Genomic DNA, 21,012 nt, shown 5'->3' with positions numbered 1-21,012 from the left:
GCTATTATCTGAGGATAGCACCCCAGTAAACAAAGAGAAAAAATATATATTTTAATCCTGCAGGCACGACACAACGTAGAAATAAAAATATAATTAATGCCTTACCTTTGACGAGCTTCTTCTGTTGGCACTCCAATATGTCCCATAAACATCACAAATGGTCCTTTTGTTCGATTAATTCCGTCGATATACGTTTGTTCCAGAAAAACACCGGTTCCAACTTGCGCAATGTGACTACAAAATATCTCAAAAGTTACCTTTTAAGCATTGTCCAAACATTTCAAACTACTTTTGTAATACAACTTTAGGTATTTTTTAACGTAAATAATCGATACAATTGAAGACTGGATATACTGTGTTCAATACCGGAGGATGATGAAATCATGGAGTGGAGCGTGTTTTCAGGTCACGCGCCTTCAACGAAGAGTACTCTTCCCTCGAGCCTCATTCTGAATAGTGTTACTTTGTCATTTCTCAAAGGAAAAACCTCAACCAATTTCTAAAGACTGTTGACATCCAGTGGAAGCAATGGGAACTGCAAGAAAGTCAACTAGAAATCTGGATTCCCAATGAAAGCCCATTGCAAAGAGTGACCTCAACCAAAAAAATCTGAAAGGTTTTTCCTCTGGGTTTTGCCTGCCAAATAAGTTCTGTTATACTCATAGACATAATTCAAACAGTTTTAGGAACTTCAGAGTGTTTTCTATCCAATACTAATAATATGTATAACTTAGCTTTGTGAAAATACTGCCCCCTGTCACAAAGAAGTTAGTCAGTGTGGAAGAGGTGAAAAAATGATTGTCTATCAACAATGACAAGCCACTGGGGTCTGATAATCTGGATGGATAATAGCAGACAATAATGCCACTCCTATTTGCCACATCTTCAATTTAAGCCTACTGGAGAATGTGTGTCCTCAGGCCTGGAGAGAAGCTAAAGTCATTCTGCTACCTAAGAATAGTAAAGCCCCCTTTACTGGCTCAAATGGCAGAGCAATCAGCCTGTTACCAACCCTTAGTAAACTTCTGGAACAAATTGTGTTTGACTAGATACAATGCTATTTCACAGTAAACAAATTGACAACAGAATTTCAGCATGTTTATAGGGAAGGACACTCGACAAGCACAGCACTTACATAAATGACTCATGGTTGGCTGAGAGAAATTTATGATAAAATGATTGTGGGGGCTGTCTTGTTAGACTCCAGTGCAGCTTTTGACATTATCGATCATAGTCTGCTGCTGGAAAAATGTATGTGTTATGGCTTTACACCCCCTGCTATAATGTGGATAAAGAGTTACTTGTCTAACAGAACACAGAGGGTGTTCTCTAATGGAAGCCTCAAATATAGTCCAGTTAGAATCAGGAATTCCCCAGGGTAGCTGTTTAGGCCCCTTTTTCAATTTTTACTAATGACATGCCACTGACTGAGTGAAGCCAGTGTGTCTATGTATGCAGAAGACTCAACACTAAACACAACAGCTACTACAGCCACTGCAATTACTGCAGCACTCAACAAAGAGTTGCAGTTAGTTTCAGAGTGGGTGTCAATGAATACAGTCGTGGCCAAAAAGTTTGAGAATGACATATTAATTTCCACAAAGTTTGCTGCTTCATTGTCTTTAGATAATTTTGTCAGATGTTACTATGGAATACTGAAGTATAATTACAAGCATTTCATAAGTGTCAAAGGCTTTTATTGACAATTACAGGAAGTTGATGCAAAAGTCAAGATTTGCAGTGTTGACCCTTCTTTTTCAAGACCTCTGAAAACCGCCCTGGCATGCTGTCAATTAACTTCTGGGCCACATCCTGACTGATGGCAGCCCTTTCTTGCATTATCAATGCTTGGAGTGTGTCAGAATTTGTGGGTTTGTCCACCTGCCTCTTGAGGATTGACCACAAAGTCTCAATGGGATTAAGGTCTGGGGAGTTTCCTGGCCATGGACCCAAAATCTCGATCTATATTTGTTTTCTCCTGAGCCACTTAGTTTATCACTTTTGCCTTATGACTAAGTGCTCTATGGTGCTGGAAAAGGCATTGTTCATCACCAAACTGTTCCTGGATGTTTGGAAGAAGTTGCTCTCGGAGGATGTGTTTGTACCATTCTTTATTCATGGCTGTGTTCTTAAGAAAAATTGTGAGTGAGCCCACTACCTTGGCTGAGAAGCAACCCCACACATGAATGGTCTCAGGATGCTTTACTGTTGGCATGACACAGGACTGATTGTAGCACAATTCTCCGGACAAGCTTTTTTTCTGGATGCCCAAAACAAAGGGATTCATCAGAGATTAATGACTTTACCCCAGTCCTTAGCAGTCCAATCCCTGTACCTTTTGCAGAATATCAGTCTGACCTTGATGTTTTTCCTGGAGAGAAGTGGCTTCTTTGCTGCCCTTCTTGACACCAGGCCATCCTCCAAAAGTCTTCACCTCACTGTGCATGCAGATGCACTCACACCTGCCTACTACCATTCCTGAGCAAGCTCTGTACTGGTGGTGCCCCGATCCCGCAGCTGAATCAACTTTAGGAGACGGTCCTGGCTCTTGCTGGACTTTCTTGGGTGCCCTGAAGCCACCTTTACAACAATTGAACCGCTCTCCTTGAAGTTCTTGATGATCCGATAAATGGTTGATTTAGGTGCAATCTTACTGGCAGCAATATCCTTGTCTGTGAAGCCCTTTTTGTGCAAAGCAATGATAACAGCACGTGTTTCCTTGCAGGTAACCATGATTGACAAAGGAATAACAATGATTCCAAGCACCACCCTCCTTTTTGAAGCTTCCAGTCTGTTATCCGAACTCAATCAGCATAACAGAATGATCTCCATTATTGTCCTCGTCAACACTCACACCTGTGTTAACGAGAGAATCACTGACATGATGTCAGCTGGTCCTTTTGTGGCAGGGCTGAAATGCAGTGTAAATATATTTTTTGGCGATTCATTTCATTTGCATGGCAAAGAGGGACTTTGCTATTCATCTGATCACTCTTCATAACATTCTAGAGTATATTCAAATCGTACAAACTGAGGCAGCAGACTTTGTGAAAAGTAATAGTTGTGTAATTCTCAACTTTTCTCATTTGGCCATGACTAAGTTAGCCCTGGATTGTAAACTGTCATGGTCAAAACATATTGATGCAGTAGTTTTTATAATGAAGCGATGCTCTGCCTTAACAACACTATCAACAAGGCAGGTCCTACAGGCCCTAGTTTTGTCGCACCTGGACTACTGTTCAGTCGTGTGGTTAGGGGCAACAAAAAAGGACTTAGGAAAATTGCAATTGGCTCAGAACAGGACAGCATGGCTGGGCCTTGGATGCACGCAGAGAGCTAATCTTAATAATATGCATGTCAATCTCTCCTGGCTGAAAGTGAAGGTAAAATTAAAATTAGCTTTATTAAAACAGATTTTAAAAAGCACCTTGTGGGGACTGTGAAGCAACACAAGCATTGGCACAGACACATGCATACACACAATAACATACGCACTATACATACACATGGATTTAGCACTGTAGATATGTGGAAATGGTGGAGTAGGGGCCTGAGGGCACACAGTGTATTGTGAATGTATTGTAATATTTTTAAAATTGAATAAACTACCTTTATTTTGCTGGACCCCAGGAAGAGTAGCTGCTGCTTTGGCTGCAGCTAATGGGGATCCATAATAAATACAAAACTGAGTGTTAATTCACCTGTTACCACACATTTCATTTTAAAACATTCATGTTACAAAGGAGTTGTTTAATCTAACTGCTTAACTATTTATATCTACATGGAATTTTTTTTTTTTTTTTTACAACAACAAAAAAATCTTTACAGGAAAATGCCACCGGCACTATCTGATGTGTGGATACATTTCCCTGCTGCTAATGTAGAAGGAAAAGTTGTGTACATTTGCAAATGCTGTGCCAAATCATATGTGAAGAATGCAACAACGATGCAGAATCATCTGGCCAAGTGCATAAAGTTCCCTCAATGCTCACAACAAGAAACCTCTGAAAGTCCCTATACTTCTATTCCAGGTAAAAATGATGAATCCGATGACTTATCGATAGCAACAGCTCATGGTCCTCCTTTTGTTTACTCAATGGTGCAGAGATCAACAGGGCCTATGGTGTTATCACTAACGTGTCTCGCCAACTTGGCCTGAATGAGGGCAAGGTTCTTGGCAGTCTGGCGAAGTACACTTCTAAGCATCCAAATCCCACCAACATCAGCCGCCTCAGAGCGCAACTAGTCCTTGTTTGGGAACACACACACACACACATACACACTAAAGCACGCATCAGGTTGACCAATACAAGGGTTGAAAAATTGGTGGCCATCCTGGCAAAGTTGAGGCTTTTTGAACCTGGCAACGAGCCATTCTCAACGAGGTTGGAACGTGACAGTGGAAATGAGGGCTCAGAGTCTGTTCAAGAGGTGGACATTGAGTAGGTCCAGGGAGAAGACATGGAAGCATGAGAGGAAGACAACCAAAGCATTAGTTTCTAAACTATCATTTTACAGATGTATGTTGAAAACGTTTTGGGGAGATATGATGGATCATTCAATATTCCCTTTCTTTTGTTGTTCAGTGAAATCATCCCATGTGAAGAGTCAACTCGTAATTAAATAGTTTTAAAAATATATTATAGGAAGGATTATTTTATTTTCCACCATAATTTGCAAATAAATTCATTAAAAATCCCCCTACAATGTGATTTTCTGGATTTTTTTTCTCATTTTGTCTGTCATAGTTGTACCTATGATAAATTACAGGCCTCATCTTTTTAAGTGGGAGAACTTGCACAATTGGTGGCTGACTAAATACTTTTTTGCCCCACTGTAATATGGTAAATATATCCAATGCAAAAAACATTGACATTTAAATGGTATTAATATTAATTTGCATATATTTCCGTTAATTCCCACGGAAAGTTTCCACCTCCTGAATATTCCCCAAAATGTGCAGCCCTACACAACATTGACCCGAGTGCCCGGTAACTACTGAAGAATTTCCCATTTTGTAAACGGCTCATGCTTTCTGCTTAATGTGTAACCCTTTTTTCTTTTGTCTTCTCGTCAGTCACTCCATGCAGTACTTAGCTTTGATGTTGTGATATGTTTTGCTGTAGTGACCCATTATAAGCCACTGGATTTCCTGATTGTGGATTTGTTAAAGGGCAAAAAAACGGTTTGTTTTTTAGAGTTATAAGTAGTTTATCAACATCCCTTCAAATACACTGACACCACTCACCATTTTATACAGCCTGGTATGGTTCCTAACCCTTTACCCCTCCCCCCTCTCCAGTGGTGGACCGCCAGGGCTGCGACCCCCACACTCGCTTCGTGGTGCCTCCCCGGACGGGGCACTGGGTGGCCCTGTTGCAGCGCGGCAACTGCACCTTCAAGGAAAAGATCCTCAAGGCCTCGGCCTTCAACGCCTCCGCCGTGCTCATCTACAACAACAACTCCAAGGAGGACACCGTCAAGATGGGCCACGAAGGTGAGGTCACATAGCCGTATAAACAACCCATTTGAATGACACTAAGGCACTTAACTGTTAATTTGCTCCAGCGGCGCCATACTATTATGGCTGACCCTGTAAAACAACAAATTTCACTGCAGCTATCCAGTGTATGTGACAACAAAACATCAAATTAAAATGTATTAATTGTATGGCTTGGAATTTTTATATGGCTTAAGGACTATGTATGGCTTGTATATGGGTTTTGATTTGACTCATATAAAACAAATCCATGGAGGACGATGTCTAGATGTATTCATATGGGTTATTATCCATATGGCTTATGCATGAACAGGTAGTCATATTCTTATGGGTACGTGTGGCTTGGCCTATTTATGAGGTTCATTGTTTTATACATCGTATTCACCTGGCTTGTTTGTATGGCTCTTGTTATGTGGTGTTCTAGCCAGCTAGCCTGCTGTGTTGAAGTTAGCATTTAGCTCTTTTTATATGGTGCTTATAGCCAGCTAGCCTGCTGTGTTGGTGAAGTTAGAATTTAGCTCTTGTTATATGGTGTTCTAGCCTGCTGTGTTGGTGGTGAAGCTAGCATTTAGCTCTTGTTATATGGTGTTCTAGCCTGCTGTGTTGGTGGTGAAGCTAGCATTTAGCTCTTGTTATATGGTTTTATAGCCAGCTAACCTGCTGTGTTGGTGGTGAAGCTAGCATTTAGCTCTTGTTATATGGTGTTCTAGCCTGCTGTGTTGGTGGTGAAGCTAGCATTTAGCTCTTGTTATATGGTGTTCTAGCCTGCTGTGTTGGTGGTGAAGCTAGCATTTAGCTCTTGTTATATGGTTTTATAGCCAGCTAACCTGCTGTGTTGGTGGGTGTATGGCATTATATTGCCTGCCAAGGGTCATTTGATAGTGTGGGGTGGGTGGGGGGGGATATAGCAGTCATAGTGCAGTGTGTTTGTTGTTTGTGGCTGCAGGGGACAGTAGAGGGGACAGACAGTGTGGCTGTCTGAAGGACATGGAGACTGACTCCTGCGTGCTGGACCTCAGCCACAATCACAGCCAAACACCAACACAGCCAGCAGGCTTGGGTATGGCCAGTGTACTGTCACACTGCAACACTCACAGATACACACACACACGTGGGCCAACACGGGCACACAAACATATTTAGTCACAGCTGTCTCTTTCTCTCCCTCGCTTCACATGTGTTTCTTCCTACTCACTCTCTGTCATTGCTACCGTCACTGTCTGTCTCAGCTTATTTTGGCCACAATGTAAAGATGTATGAGTAAAGTCAGACTTTCTGACCTTTTTGATCACAACTTTTTCCATGAAGCTTGTCTAAAAACAACATCCAATATAACCAGATACTTGAATGAGTCTCCTGTATGAGTGAGTGATTGACAGTAGCTGACGGCTAGCCTAGAGCTGTTTTGCACGTCACCTTAGCGTCACCCCACCCCAGGGGATAGCCTGAGCTAATTCACGCTAGAGTTGAAAAGCCTGCATGAATGAGACGATAAAGAAAGATGCTAGTGAGGAGGTGAAGAGAGAATGAGAGGGGGTGGGAGCTGATGTAGAATCACTATAGCACTGAGTACCTGATCGTTGGGAATGTATAACCTTTATTTAACTAGCCAAGTCAGTTAGGAACAAATTCTTATTTACAATGACGGTCTACCCCACCCAAATCCGGACGACACTGGGCCAATTGTGCGCCGCCCTATGGGACTCCCAATCAAAGCCGGATATGATACAGCCTGGATTCGAACCAGGGACTCTAGTGACACCTCTTGCTCTGAGATGCAGTGCCTTAGACCGCTGCACCACTCGGGAGCCCAGGCAGGCAGACAGTGGTGGTTAGAAGACAGGAAACGGGAGGAGCGAGAAAAAAAAATACTGAGAAGAAGCGAGAGAGGGGATGAAAGAAAACAAAGTGAGAAATATTATATAGCATCCATAGACCAGGTAAGCCATGCAGACTGGTTGAGTCTTGCAGTGGTAGGAGAAGCAAGGGAAAGGGAGGGAGGAAGTGGGAGGGGTAGAGAAGAGTCAGAAGGTGTGACAGCACTATCTGGGTGGGATCGATGGGCTGTTTATAAATATAGAAGGAGCCCCATGACTCATTTATAAGGTCATTTTCTACCATGAACGAACAGTGGAATGCTGATAGTTCCCCCGAGCGCATACTATACAGTATCGATTGTTGTTTGCCTGAAAAGCACATAATTTATCACGGGTGGGAATTTATTTATTAATGTCATGGAATATGGGATATGCTGTATATGGATTTGACTTTGAAGGTAGAAGAAACACAGCTGTGGCGTGTGTGGGGAGGGTGTATGCGTGTTGTGCACATATTTGTGTGTGTTTTAGTGCAGCAGCAGCACTGATACAGTGCAAGAGGGATAAGGCCATACCAGAGATGATACGTGGAGATATGCGTCAAAGATAGACATCAGCCTTGCACAAGAAGGCACACTGACAACCAATCTAACTGCCTGTAGCTCAGGCCCTGAAGCAAGGATATGCATATTATTGGTACCATTTGAAAGGAAACAATGTTTTTATGGAAATGTGAAAGGAATGTAGGATAATATAACACAATAGATCTGGTAAATGATAATACAAAGAAGAAAAAAAAAGCTTTTTTTTTGTACCATCTTTGAAATGCAAGAGAAAGGCAATAATGTATTATTCCAGCCCAGGTGCAAATTGGATTTTGGCCACTAAATGGCAGCAGTGTATGTGCACATTTTTAGACTGACGCAATGAGCCATTGCATTTCTGTTCAAAATGTTGTATAAAGACAGCCCAAATGTGCCTAATTTGTTCATTAATAACTTTTCATCTTCAAAATTGTGCACTCTCCTCAAACAATAGCATGGTATTATTTCTCTGTAGTAGCTACTGTAAATTTGACAGTGCAGTTAAATTAACAAGAATTTAAGCTTTCTGCCAATATCAGATATGTCTATGTCCTGGGAAATGTTCTTGTTAATTACAACCTCATGCTAATTGCATTAGCCTACGTTAGCTCAACCGTCCCATGGAACTAGGCAAGTCGGTGAAGAACAAATTCTTATTTACAATCACCGGCCAAACCCGGACGATGTTGGGCCAATTGTGCGCCGCCCTATGGGACTCCCAATCACGGACGGTTGTGATACAGCCTGGATTTGAACCAGGGTGTCTGTAGTGACTCCTCTAGCACTGAGATGCAGTGCTTTAGACCGCTGCACCACTCGGGAGCCCTGTTACTGTGCTGACTGTAATGTCATAGGTCTAGGAACAGCTTACCTTACCCAAGTAATACCCTTAACCATTAGAGGTATAAAAAAACAATATCCAGACCTTGGATTAATATCTGGAAGCAAGCCATCACAGCAGGTCTAGGTTCAGCCCTTAGGGGCCACCTATAAAACAAAGCCAGAGAGGGAGGCATGAAAACATGCCTGGCCACGTGCGTGCCTGGCTCTCTCTGTTTTCTTCTGTGGTGAATGGGCACGTGCCTGCACGGCTCTCTCTCTCTCTGTTTTCTTCTGTGGTGAATGGGCACGTGCCTGCACGGCTCTCTCTCTCTGTTTTCCTCGGTGGTGAATGCCTGTCTGTAGACTTAGCTGTGGAGATTTTCAGATAACTGTTTAGAGCTGGAGGGGGAAGAGGAGAGGGAGGGTGGAGAGAGAAGTGAGTGGAAGAAGGGGGGGTGCACAAGTACATTAACGTGCCTTTCTTGCAAGCTCTAAACCCAACAGTGCAGTAATCAATAACTATATAACTATGTAATACAAAAAAGAAACATAAGGTAGAACAAAAACACACGAGAAATAAGAAGTAGGTAAGCTATATCCAGGGTCAGTCAGTCTCAGTACCATATTTACAATGTGCAGGGATACTGGAGTAACAGAAGTAGATATGTTTAGGGAAAGGTGACTAGGCATAAGGATATGTGATGAACAGAGTAGCAGTAGCGCATATGGTGATTGTGTGTGTGTAACGTCAGTATAAATGTAGAGCACCAGTCATAAGTTTGGACACACTTAATCATTCCAAGGTTTTAGTTTTTATTATGTTCTACATTGTAGAATAGTAGTGAAGACATCAAAACTATGGAATCATGTAGTAACCAAAATGTTTATATTTTTAACGTGTGCGTGCGCTGGGAGTCGGAAAGCAAGTTCAGGGAGTGAATAATTTAATAAAAAAATAAATGAAAACATAATACAAAACAAGAAACCCGAACAACGCACAGACGTGAAACTGGAACAGAAACAATGACACCTGGGGAAGGAACCGAAGGGAGTGAAATACAGTTGAAGTCGTAAGTTTACATACATACGCCAAATACATTTACACTCAGTTGTTCACAATTCCTGACATTTATTCCTAGTAAAAATCCCTGTCTTAGGTCAGTTAGGATCACCACTTAATTTTAAGAATGTGAAATGTCAGAATAATAGTAAGTGATTTTCTTTCAGATTTTCTTTCTTTCATCATATCCCCAGTGGGTCAGAAGTTTCCATACACTCAATTAGTATTTATTAGCATCGTCTTTCAGGTAGCCTTCCACAAGCTTCCCACAATAAGTTGGGTGAATTTTGGCCCATTCCTCCTGACAGAGCTGGTGTAACTGAGTCAGGTTTGTAGGCCTCCTTGCTCGCACATGCTTTTTTTCAGTTCTGCCCACACATTTTCTATAGGATTGATGTCAAGGCTTTGTGATGGCCACTGCAATACCTTGACTTTGTTGTCCTTAAGCAATTTTGTCAAAACTTTGGAGGTATGCTTGGGGTCATTGTCCATTTGGAAGTCCCATTTGCGACCAAGCTTTAACTTCCTGACTGATTCGTTCAATATATTCACATACTTTTCCTCCCTCATGTTGCCATCTTTTTCGTGAAGTGCACCAGTTCCTCGTGCAGCAAAGCACCCCCACAACTTGATGCTGCCACCCCCGTGCTTCACGGCTAGGATGGTGTTCTTCGGCTTGCAAGCCTTTTTGTTTCATCAGACCAGAGGACATTTCTCCAAAAAGTAAGATCTTTGTCCCCATGTGCAGTTGCAAACCGTAGTCTGGCTTTTTTTATGGCGGGTTTGGAGCAGTGGCTTCTTCCTTGCTGAGCGGCCTTTCAGGTTATGTCGATATCGAACTTGTTTTTACTGTGGATATAGATACTTTTGTACCTATTTCCTCCAGCATCTTCACAAGGTATTTTGCTGGATTCGAACCAGGGTGTCCAGTAGTGACGCCTTCAGGCGTTTGGAAGTTGCTCCCAAGGATGAACCAGATATGTGAAGGTCTACAATTTTTTTCTGAGGTCTTGGCTAATTTCTTTAGATTTTCCAATGATGTCAAGCAAAGAGGCACTGAGTTTGAAGGTAGGCCTTGAAATACATCCACAGGTACACCTCCAATTGACACAAATGATGTCAATTCGCCTATCAGAAGCTTCTAAAGCCATGACAGAATTTTCCAAGCTGTTAAAAGTCACAGTCAACATAGTGTATGTAAACTTCTGACCCACTGGAATTGTGATACAGTGAAATAATCTGTCTGTAAACAATTGTTGGAAAAATACTTGTCACAAAGTAGATGTCCTAACCGACTTTCCAAAACTATAGTTTGTTAACAAGAAATGTGTGTTGTGGTTGGGTTAGGGTTAGGGTTAGTTTTTTTAATGACTCCAACCTATGTTTTTGTAAACTTCCTACTTTAACTGTGTGTGTGTGTGTGTCCGTCAGATAATCTAGGAAGTAATGGAGTCTGAGACGCAGGTGCGTGTAACGATTGTGACAGATGTGCGCCATAACGAGCAGCCCGGTGAGCTAGAAACTGGAGAGGGAGCACATGTGACCATTTTTGATGTTCTTCATTGTACCCACCCTTTGCCTTGATAAGAGCTTTGCACACTCTTTGCATTCTCTCAACCAGCTTCATGTTGTAGTCCCCTGGAATGCATTTCAATTAATAGGTGTGCCTTGATATTTTGTGGAATTTATTTCATTAATGCGTTTTATCCAATCATTTGTGTTGTGTCGAGGTAGGGTTGTGTACAGAAGAAAGCCCTATTTGGTAGAAGACCATATTATGGCAAGAACATCTCAAATAAGCAAAGAGGAACTACAGTCCATCATTACTTTAAGACATGAAGGTCAGCCAATGCTGAACATTTCAAGACCCAGTTACCTCTGCTGCAGAGGATAAGTTCATTAGAGTTACCAGCCTCAGAAATTGCAGCCCAAGTAAATGCTTCAGAGTTCGAGTAACAGACACATCTCAACATCAACTGTTTAGAGGAGACTGTGTGAATCGGGCCTTCATGGTCAAATTGCTGCAAAGAAACCACTACTAAAGGACACAAATAATAAGAAGAGACTTGCTATGGCCAAGAAACAGGAGCAATGAACATTAGACCAGTGGAAATCTGTCCTTTTTGGTCTGAGTCCAAATAAGAGATTTTTGATCCCATCCACTGTGTATTTGTGAGACGCAGAGTAGGTGAACGGATGATCTCAGTATGTGTGGTTCCCACTGTTCTTTGCTGGTGACACGGTCTATGATTTATTTAGAATTCGGGGGATACTTTACTTGTTATGGCTGCAATCCCGTTAACGGGATAATTATCATAAACAACCGCTGAATAGCATAGCGCCACATTCATACAATATTACAAAAAATATTTATATTCATGAAATCACAAGTGCAATATAGGAAAGCACAGCTTAGCCTTTTGTTAATCCACCTGTCATGTCAGATTTTGAAATTATGCTTTACATCGAAAGCAATCCAAGCGTTTAAGTTTATTGATCGCTTCACAAAACATTAAGTACACTTAGCATCAAGTAGCTCGGACACGTAAATCAGAAAAGCAATCTATCTTAATAGTTTACCTTTGATCTTCGGATGTTTTCACTCACGAGACTCCCAGTTACAGAATAAAAGTTCCTTTTGTTCCATAGATTATTTTTATATCCAAAATACCTCCGTTTGTTTGGCGCGTTATGTTTAGAAATCCACAGGAATGAGCGGTCACGACAACGCAGACAAATTCACAGAAACATTTTATAATCAATCCTCAGGTTGTTTTTAAAATATATAATCGATAATATATCAACCGTAACGGTCTTGTTCAGTAGGAGAGTGAACGGCAATGTCTGCCCAAACTCTGTTGCGCGAGCAAAACTCATGCGAACACTTGACGCGATGTTATCGTTCTGGCTCATTTTTCTAAATAAAAGCCTGATACTATGTCTGAAGACTGACACCTTGAGGAAGCGATAGGAAAAGGAATCTGGTTGATATCCCTTTAAAAGGAGGCTATGGAACATGGAGTTTTCAAAATAGAAGCCACTTCCTGGTTTGATATTCCTCAGGTTTTCGCCTGCAATATCAGTTATTTTATACTCACAGACAATATATTGACAGTTTTGGAAACGTTAGTATTTTCTATCCAATACTAATAATAATATACATATATTAGCAGCTGAGACTGAGGAGCTGGCCATTTACAATGGGCACCTTTTCATCCAAGCTACTCAGAAGTTAACCAACATGGCTACCACAGCATTCTGTAGCGATACGCCATCCCATCTGGTTTGTGCTTAGTGGGACTATCATTTGTTTTTAAACAGGACAATTACCCCAAACACACCTCCCAGGCTGTATTTCTGCAAGGGCTATCTGACCAAGGAGGAGAGTGATGGAGTGCTGCATCAGATGACCAGGCCTCCACAATCACCTGACCTCAACCAAATTTGAGATGGTTTGGGAGGAGTTGGAATGCAGAGTGAAGGAAAAGCATCGAACAATTGCTTGGCTTATGTGGGAACTCCTTCTAGACTGTTGGAAAAGCATTCCAGGTGAAGCTGGTTGTGAGAAAGCTTTACACACTCTTGGCAATCAGCATGGCAAAGGGGTGGCTACTTTGAAGAATCTAAAATATGTTTTAGATTCTTCAAACACTTTTTTGGTTGCTACATGATTCCATGTGTGATTGTATAGTTTTGATGTCTTCACTGTTATTCTACAATAGATAAACCATTGAATGAGTAGGTGTGTCTAAACTTTTCACTGGTTCTGTATGTGCATATTATGTTTGTGTAAGCAAATTATGAATTGAGTGTTAGTGTGTATGTTGGAGTGACAGTTTGCATGAGTGTGTAGTTCCCTGTGAGTGTGCATAGGGAGAGTGCAAAATAAAATACAAGTGTCAACTCTGTCTGTGTAGCCATTTTGTTAGCTATTTAGTAGTCTTATGGCTTGGGGAGAAAAGCTGTTCAAGAGCCTGTTAGTGTCAGACTTAATGTAACGTTTGCTGTCGGGAAGCACAGAGAACAGTCTATAGCTTGGGTGGCTAGTGTCTTTAATGATTATCCGGGCCTTCCTTTCACACTGATATAGAGGTCCTGGATGGCAGGGAGCTCAGCCCCAGTAATGTACGGAGCTGTCCTCACCACCCTCTGTAGCACCATGCGATCGAGCGTGATGCTTTTAACTAAACCAAGCAATGAATTAGCCAGTCAAGATGCTCTCAATTGTACAGCTGTAGACATTCTTGAGGATTTGAGGGCCCATGCCAAACCTTTTCAACCTCCTGAGGGGGAAGAGGCACTTTCGCACCTTCTTCACGACTGTGAGTGTGCATGTGGACCATTTTTGAGTCATTAGTGATATTGGACACTGAGGAACTTGAAGATCTCAACCTACTTCACTGCAGCCCTGTTGATGTGGATGGGGGAGTGCTCACCCTCCAGTTTCCTGTAGTCCCACAATCCGCTCCTTGGACTTACTGACATTGAAGGAGAGATTGTTGTCCTGACACCTCCCTGCCAGGTCACTGACCTCCTCCCTGTAGGCCCTCTCATTGTCGCCGGTGATCAGGCCTACCACCGTCGTGTTGTCAGCATGCCCACACAGTTTTGGGTGAACAGGGAGTACAGGAGGGGACTAAGCACACACCCCTGTGGGGCCCCCGTGTTGAGGGTCAGCGTGGCGGAGGAGATGTTACCCGGAGGGGATTCCTACCCTCATCACCTGCGGTCTGCCTGTCAGGAAGTCCATGATCCACGTGCAGAAGGTCCTAAGCTTGGTGACGAGCTTGGAGGGGACAATTGTGCTGAACGCTGAGCTGTAGTCAATGAACAGCATTCTCACATAGGTATACCTCTTTTCTAGGCGGGTAAGGGCAGTGTGGAGTGTAATTGAGATTGCATCGTCTATGGATCTGTTTGGGCAGTATGCAAATTGAAGTGGCTCTGGGATGATGGAGTTGATGTGTACCATAACCAGCCTCTCAAAGCGCTTCATGATTATAGATGTGAGTGCTACAAGGTGGTAGTCATTGTGGAAGAGGGCGAGAATCTTGTTTATGCCTGCTCTTGTGGTCCCTGCAGTCTCATTCTAGCCCAGCGTCTTACTGTGTTTTTGGCTGTGTTATCAGCCAATTACCTGTAGGCAACTGTGCTTACATGCTTGTGCGTATGTTATCAGTGTCAGCATCTCTGGGACTGTGGTGGTCACAAGGCTGAGGACCTGGCTTTATCATTGTGTGACAAACAGGTGAAGGTTAGTTAATGCTCCCCCTGCTAGTTCTACTCTCAGTGGACGCTCCAACAGGACAGACACCCCAGATGACTACTGCATGAGTCATCAGAGAAAAGACTGTTCGCTTATGCCCCTGCCCTCTCAGACGCAACACACACTCACTGAAGAGCGTGCACACACACTTTAAAAAAATCTTCTTTTTTTTTTTTACTAAACCTTTATTTAACTAGGCAAGTCAGTTATAAACAAATTCTTATTTACAATGATGGCATAGGAACAGTGGGTAACTGCCTTGTTCAGGGGCAGAACGACAGATTTTTATCTTGTCAGCTTGGGGATTCGATCTAGCAACCTTTCGGTTACTGGCCCAAACCTCTAATCACTAGGCTACCTAATATATCATTCCTCGCTGTGTAAAGTAATTTAGACACTTAGTAACTCTTAACATTGTTGCCCTTATACCATCATGTATTTACTGTATGACTACATTTGACAACTACAATCTAATTACTTAGCTGTAATCAGTAGCTGTAGATAATGACAAATGATTTAATTGTGATGAAAGCAAACCACTTTAGTTGCATTCTGTTTTTAAATTAATGGTTTGAGTTTAATCACAGATGTCTTTTTATCCAATTTCAGTTCAACTCCAAGGTCAACCCAAAGTATTGCTCATTTTTTGTGTTAGCTTGTTCATATATTTTCAGGGTTACAGAGTAGGAGGATATGAGACTAGTTCATCTTAACTTTAAAAGATATGAACATTCAGACCTTTAGCATGTGGCACTGGAGTTAATAAGTCAAGCTGCGTCATGGCTGGTTGGCCCCTGGGCTATGGTATAACACTTCTGCTGGGTCTGTGATGGCCCAACATAATCAGTGCTGGGTCTATGGTGAACTGGCCTAGCCTAATCAGTGCTGAGTCTATGGTGAACTGGCCTAGCCTAATCAGTGCTGGGTCTATGGTGAACTGGCCTAGCCTAATCAGTGCTGGGTCTATGGTGAACTGGCCTAGCCTAATCAGTGCTGGGTCTATGGTGAACTGGCCTAGCCTAATCAGTGCTGGGTCTATGGTGAACTGGCCTAGCCTAATCAGTGCTGGGTCTATGGTGAACTGGCCTAGCCTAATCAGTGCTGAGTCTATGGTGAACTGGCCTAGCCTAATCAGTGCTGAGTCTATGGTGAACTGGCCTAGCCTAATCAGTGCTGAGTCTATGGTGAACTGGCCTAGCCTAATCAGTGCTGAGTCTATGGTGAACTGGCCTAGCCTAATCAGTGCTGAGTCTATGGTGAACTGGCCTAGCCTAATCAGTGCTGGGTCTATGGTGAACTGGCCTAGCCTAATCAGTGCTGGGTCTATGGTGAACTGGCCTAGTCTATGGTGAACTAATCAGTGCTGGGTCTATGGTGAACTGGTGAACCTAGCCTAATCAGTGATGGGTCTATGGTGAACTGGCCTAGCCTAATCAGTGCTGGGTCTATGGTGAACTAGCCTAATCAGTGCTGGGTCTATGGTGAACTAGCCTAGCCTAATCAGTGCTGGGTCTATGGTGAACTGGCCTAGCCTAATCAGTGCTGGGTCTATGGTGAACTGGCCTAGCCTAATCAGTGCTGGGTCTATGGTGAACTGGCCTAGCCTAATCAGTGCTGGGTATGGTGAACTGGTCAGTGCTGGGTCTATGGTGAACTGGCCTAGCCTAATCAGTGCTGGGTCTATGGTGAACTGGTCTATGGTGAACTGGCCTAGCCTAATCAGTGCTGGGTCTATGGTGAACTGGCCTAGTTAGTGCTGGGTCTAATCAGTGCTGGGTCTATGGTGAACTAGCCTAATCAGTGCTGGGTCTATGGTGAACTAGCCTAATCAGTGCTGGGTCTATGGTGAACTAGCCTAATCAGTGCTGGGTCTATGGTGAACTAGCCTAATCAGTGCTGGGTCTATGGTGAACTAGCCTAATCAGTGCTGGATCTATGGTGAACTGGCCTAGCATAATCAGTGCTGGGTCTATGGTGAACTGGCTTAGCCTAGTTAGTGCTGGGTCTATGGTGAACTGGCCTAGCCTAACCAGTGCTGGGTCTATGGTGAACTGGCTTGGCCCCATAAATCTAATGGTAGCGGCCCGCTGCGCACGGCCCATTGTTTTGACTGGCTGTGATTTTTCCCAACAAACCCTGGTTAATAGAGCGCATCATAAAGGCAGGTGCACTTCTTTTGTGATAAGCAGAGGTGTGTGTGTGTGTGTGTGTGTGTGTGTGTGTGTGTGTGTGTGTGTGTGTGTGTGTGTGTGTGTGTGTGTGTGTGTGTGTGTGTGTGTGTTAGGGCCAGGGCAAGAGTGTGTGTGTGTTAGGGCCAGGGCAAGAGTGTGTGTGTGTTAGGGCCAGGGCAAGAGTGTGTGTGTGTTAGGGCCAGGGCAAGAGTGTGTGTGTGTTAGGGCCAGGGTGTGTGTGTGTTAGGGAGAGTGTGCGTGTGTTAGGGCCAGGGCAAGAGTGTGCGTGTTTTGTGTTGATGCACATAGGATATACAATAAAAATTGTGCAATGTTACACATATTGCCATAAGGTGGAGAGAATTTTTGCAGTTTTATTCTTAATTATTATTTTCATTTTTACCTTTTATTTAACTAGGCAAGTCAGTTAAGAAGAAATTCTTATTTACAATGATGGCCAACCGGGGAACAGTGGGTTAACTGCCTTGTTCAGGGGTAGAATGACATATTTTTACTTTGTCAGCTCGGGGATTCGATCCAGCAACCTTTCAGTTACTGGCCCAACGCCTTAACCACTAGGCTACCTGCCACCCCAAATGCCAAGAGTGTGCCTAGTTAATTAAAAGATTAATTAAAAATTATATCGGAGTGATACTAACAAATCAATGCGGGCCCCCTGGCCGGTAATTCAACCATGATAACAAGTTTAAATACTTGGCCGCTAAACTAATTTACTAATCTTAAAAAAGTTAGCTGACATGGGCTAATTGATTGTCTTAACTAGATCAAAACTGATGCACAACCAAATTTTGAAATTGCACCTTGTGTATTCTACTATTCCTAGTCTCAACAGTAAGTTGAGACCCTGACTGAGTTCCTCAGGAAGGAATTGATCAGAGGGCCTTCAAAATGCGGGTCCCCAGTTGCCCCTCCCTGGTTTAGATGGTGAAGTGAGGGCAATTCATATTTATAGTAGGTTAAACAGGCCTTTTACAAGATTAAATCATAACAGGAGCATTTGAATTGTATTAAAGAGATGGAATCCAGACAGGCTGCTTTAGGAAACTTTCTGAATGGACATTTAGGCCGATAGAGACAATCGGCAAACTCGCATACACACAACCCGTAAAAGCACTCGTCATTCAAAGCCGCCAGTGTATGTCCGACATGAGCAAATATTTCTCCTTTCCTTAAAACGTATTAAAAACACCTATGCCTACCGTAGCCTGCTTTCAGGAAAGCCTACGTAAGAATATTATACACAACGCAAAGGACTAGAGGTCAAAAGGGTATTAACGATCAATGGAAAGTTATTTTTCAATTCGACATCTGTTTAGAACCTGTGTAAGGCTTTCAGTCCTGGACTCATAGCTACGTGTGACAAGATATCATTGGTCTGAATCGTCTACACATTAAGCCTGAAACAGGATACTTGTTATTTGGTCATTGGCCCAATTTTACTGCAAGGAATTCTAATTGGTCAACCACAGGCAAGGGTTGGGGGTTATACATTATGTAATTTATCTTTGTTCTGTGGAGAGAACTGAGGACAGGAAAGAAGGAACATCTACCTCTCAGCATAACATTTGTTATTTTTGAATAAACCTATTTTTCTCCCCCTGATTTGTTTTGGGTTCTGTGTTATTGAAGAATAACATCAACTGCTAACAGCTATAAGATGATGAATTAAGACTGAGCTGCTGTTCCTCCCATGAAAGGCCTGCCCACTGAAAGACCTCTCCATCATGGTTGACAACTCCACGTTGACCCCCTCCCAGAGTGTATAGAACCTTGGCGTGACCCTGGTCAACACCTTGATGTTCTTTGCAAAACATCAAAGCAGAGACTCGCTCCTGCAGGTTCCTGTTCTACAACATCATTAGAGTACGACTCTACCTCACACAGGAAGCAGCACAGGTCCTAATCCAGGCACTTGTCCTCTCCTGTCTGGACTACTGCAACTCTGTTGGCTGGGCTCCCTGCTTGTTCCATCAAACCCCTGCAACGTATCCAGAATACTGCAGCCTGCCTGGTGTTCATCTGACCCTCCCTACCTTCAGGCTATGCTCAAACCCTACACAACAACCCAAACACTCCATTCTGCCACCTCTGGTCTCTTGGCCCTCTCACCACGTTAAGGAGGAAAAATGTACTTAATATGACTGTGATATGTGGTTGTCCCCACCTAGCTATCTTAAGATGAATGCACTAACTGTAATTCACTCTGAATAAGAACATCTGCTAAGTGACTAAAATGGCAGTGTAAATGAATTGACAATGAAAATCTGAAGGGGACAGCTATGCTATAGTATGAAGATCAGATCATTAAAATAGAAACAAATACAACATGTCCATAACCTATTTATCAGCCTTGCTGATTATCGAGTGGGAATGTTGGAAAGATTATCCAAATACTGTGAGGAACTATTATCACTTGAATGGATGTTAACAAAAGAGGACTGAGAAGCCCAGCTAAGCACTTGCATTTGACATGTAGACCAGATATTTCTATGTGTGCTCAGGTGCACGCCCTCCATTAACAGGACAGAGAAATCGGACACATGCTCATTGCTCACATGGTGCAGGTAAATTGTGGTTATGAAATAAACCAAAACATGTTTCTCTCAAGTTTTGAACTCTACAAACAACATTTCCATTCCGAGAATTAGAATCGTATATTACTGTAATTAATACATGCATTAACCTACATTTTAATGTAACAAAATGACAGGGATTAGTGGTAAATTGCCTGTTTTACAAACGGTAAGGTACCACATGTGTAACGATTGTCCTTGTCCTCTTCTGACGAAGAGTAGTAGGAAGGATCGGAGGACCAATGCGCAACGTGGTAAGTGTCCATTTTAATATATAAAACTGAACACTACAAAATAGCAATGTAAATGAACAAACAAAAACCGAAACAGTCCCATGTGGTACAAACACAGACACAGGAAACAATCACCCACAACTCAAAAGTGAAACCAGGCTACCTAAGTATGGTTCTCAATCGGGGACAACGATTGACGGCTGCCTCTGAGAACCATACCAGGCCAAACACAGAAATCCCAAATCATAGAAAAAGGAACATAGACAACCCACCCAACTCACGCCCTGACCATACTAAAACAAAGACATAACAACAGAACTAAGGTCAGAACGTGACAACATGGGCATTCATAGAAGTACATTATGGGCCGACATTGTGAAGCCTAGGCTATTGTTCTACATTGCGGGGATAGGAGGACAACTAAGAAAATGGGGTCTCGCCTCATGCACCATATCGGTCAGGGCATGGCCTGATCAGCGTTGATTCATCTAGAAATGAAGAAAAGTTTCCGTATCAAATTATACCATGCCAGGTTGAAGAGGATTGGCACATTGGCCATTTGACACAACATTAGAGCATTGTAGGCCTCAGTGCCAGTACATCCTTGTCGACTGCTGTTGAATAATTAATGAATAGTCAGAACATCCAACCTTTTTAAATAAAATACCTATTTATTTGTTTAATAGCAAACAAAGAAAATGTACATTGTGTAAAAGAATGTCCACACATTAAACAATATTTGTACTGAAGTGCCATAGCCCCCCCCCATCTAGCAGATCGCTTATCTACATGAAATTAAAGGTAATTAAATGGTTTTGATGGTTATTTTATTTTCATGATGGTCTTCATCCATAACCGTCAGTTACACGGTTATTACATTTTAGCCACAGCCCTATTGATACCATTTGAAAAACTGTAATTGTGGAGTGAGCTATCCCTTTAATTGTGGGGTGAACTATCCCTGT

The 21,012-nt window shown here is 42.5% G+C and overlaps 1 protein-coding gene across 6 annotated transcripts in view; it reads left to right on the top strand.

Annotated features, from left to right (window-relative positions):
• The window catches only part of LOC123993491 (E3 ubiquitin-protein ligase RNF130-like), a 90,814-nt gene that overhangs the window by 19,233 nt on the left and 50,569 nt on the right, over positions 1-21,012 (top strand). For all 6 annotated transcript variants that reach the window (XM_046295690.1, XM_046295689.1, XM_046295686.1 and 3 more), the window contains exon 2: positions 5,303-5,497. In XM_046295690.1, coding sequence (XP_046151646.1) covers positions 5,303-5,497 — 195 coding nt within the window. The remainder of the gene's footprint in view (positions 1-5,302; positions 5,498-21,012) is intronic.

The sequence above is a fragment of the Oncorhynchus gorbuscha genome, linkage group LG13 (assembly GCF_021184085.1).
Source record: "Oncorhynchus gorbuscha isolate QuinsamMale2020 ecotype Even-year linkage group LG13, OgorEven_v1.0, whole genome shotgun sequence".
NCBI classification, from domain to species: Eukaryota; Metazoa; Chordata; class Actinopteri; order Salmoniformes; family Salmonidae; genus Oncorhynchus; species Oncorhynchus gorbuscha.
Note: the sequence above shows the minus strand (reverse complement) of the source record. Positions and strands in the feature narration are given on the sequence as shown.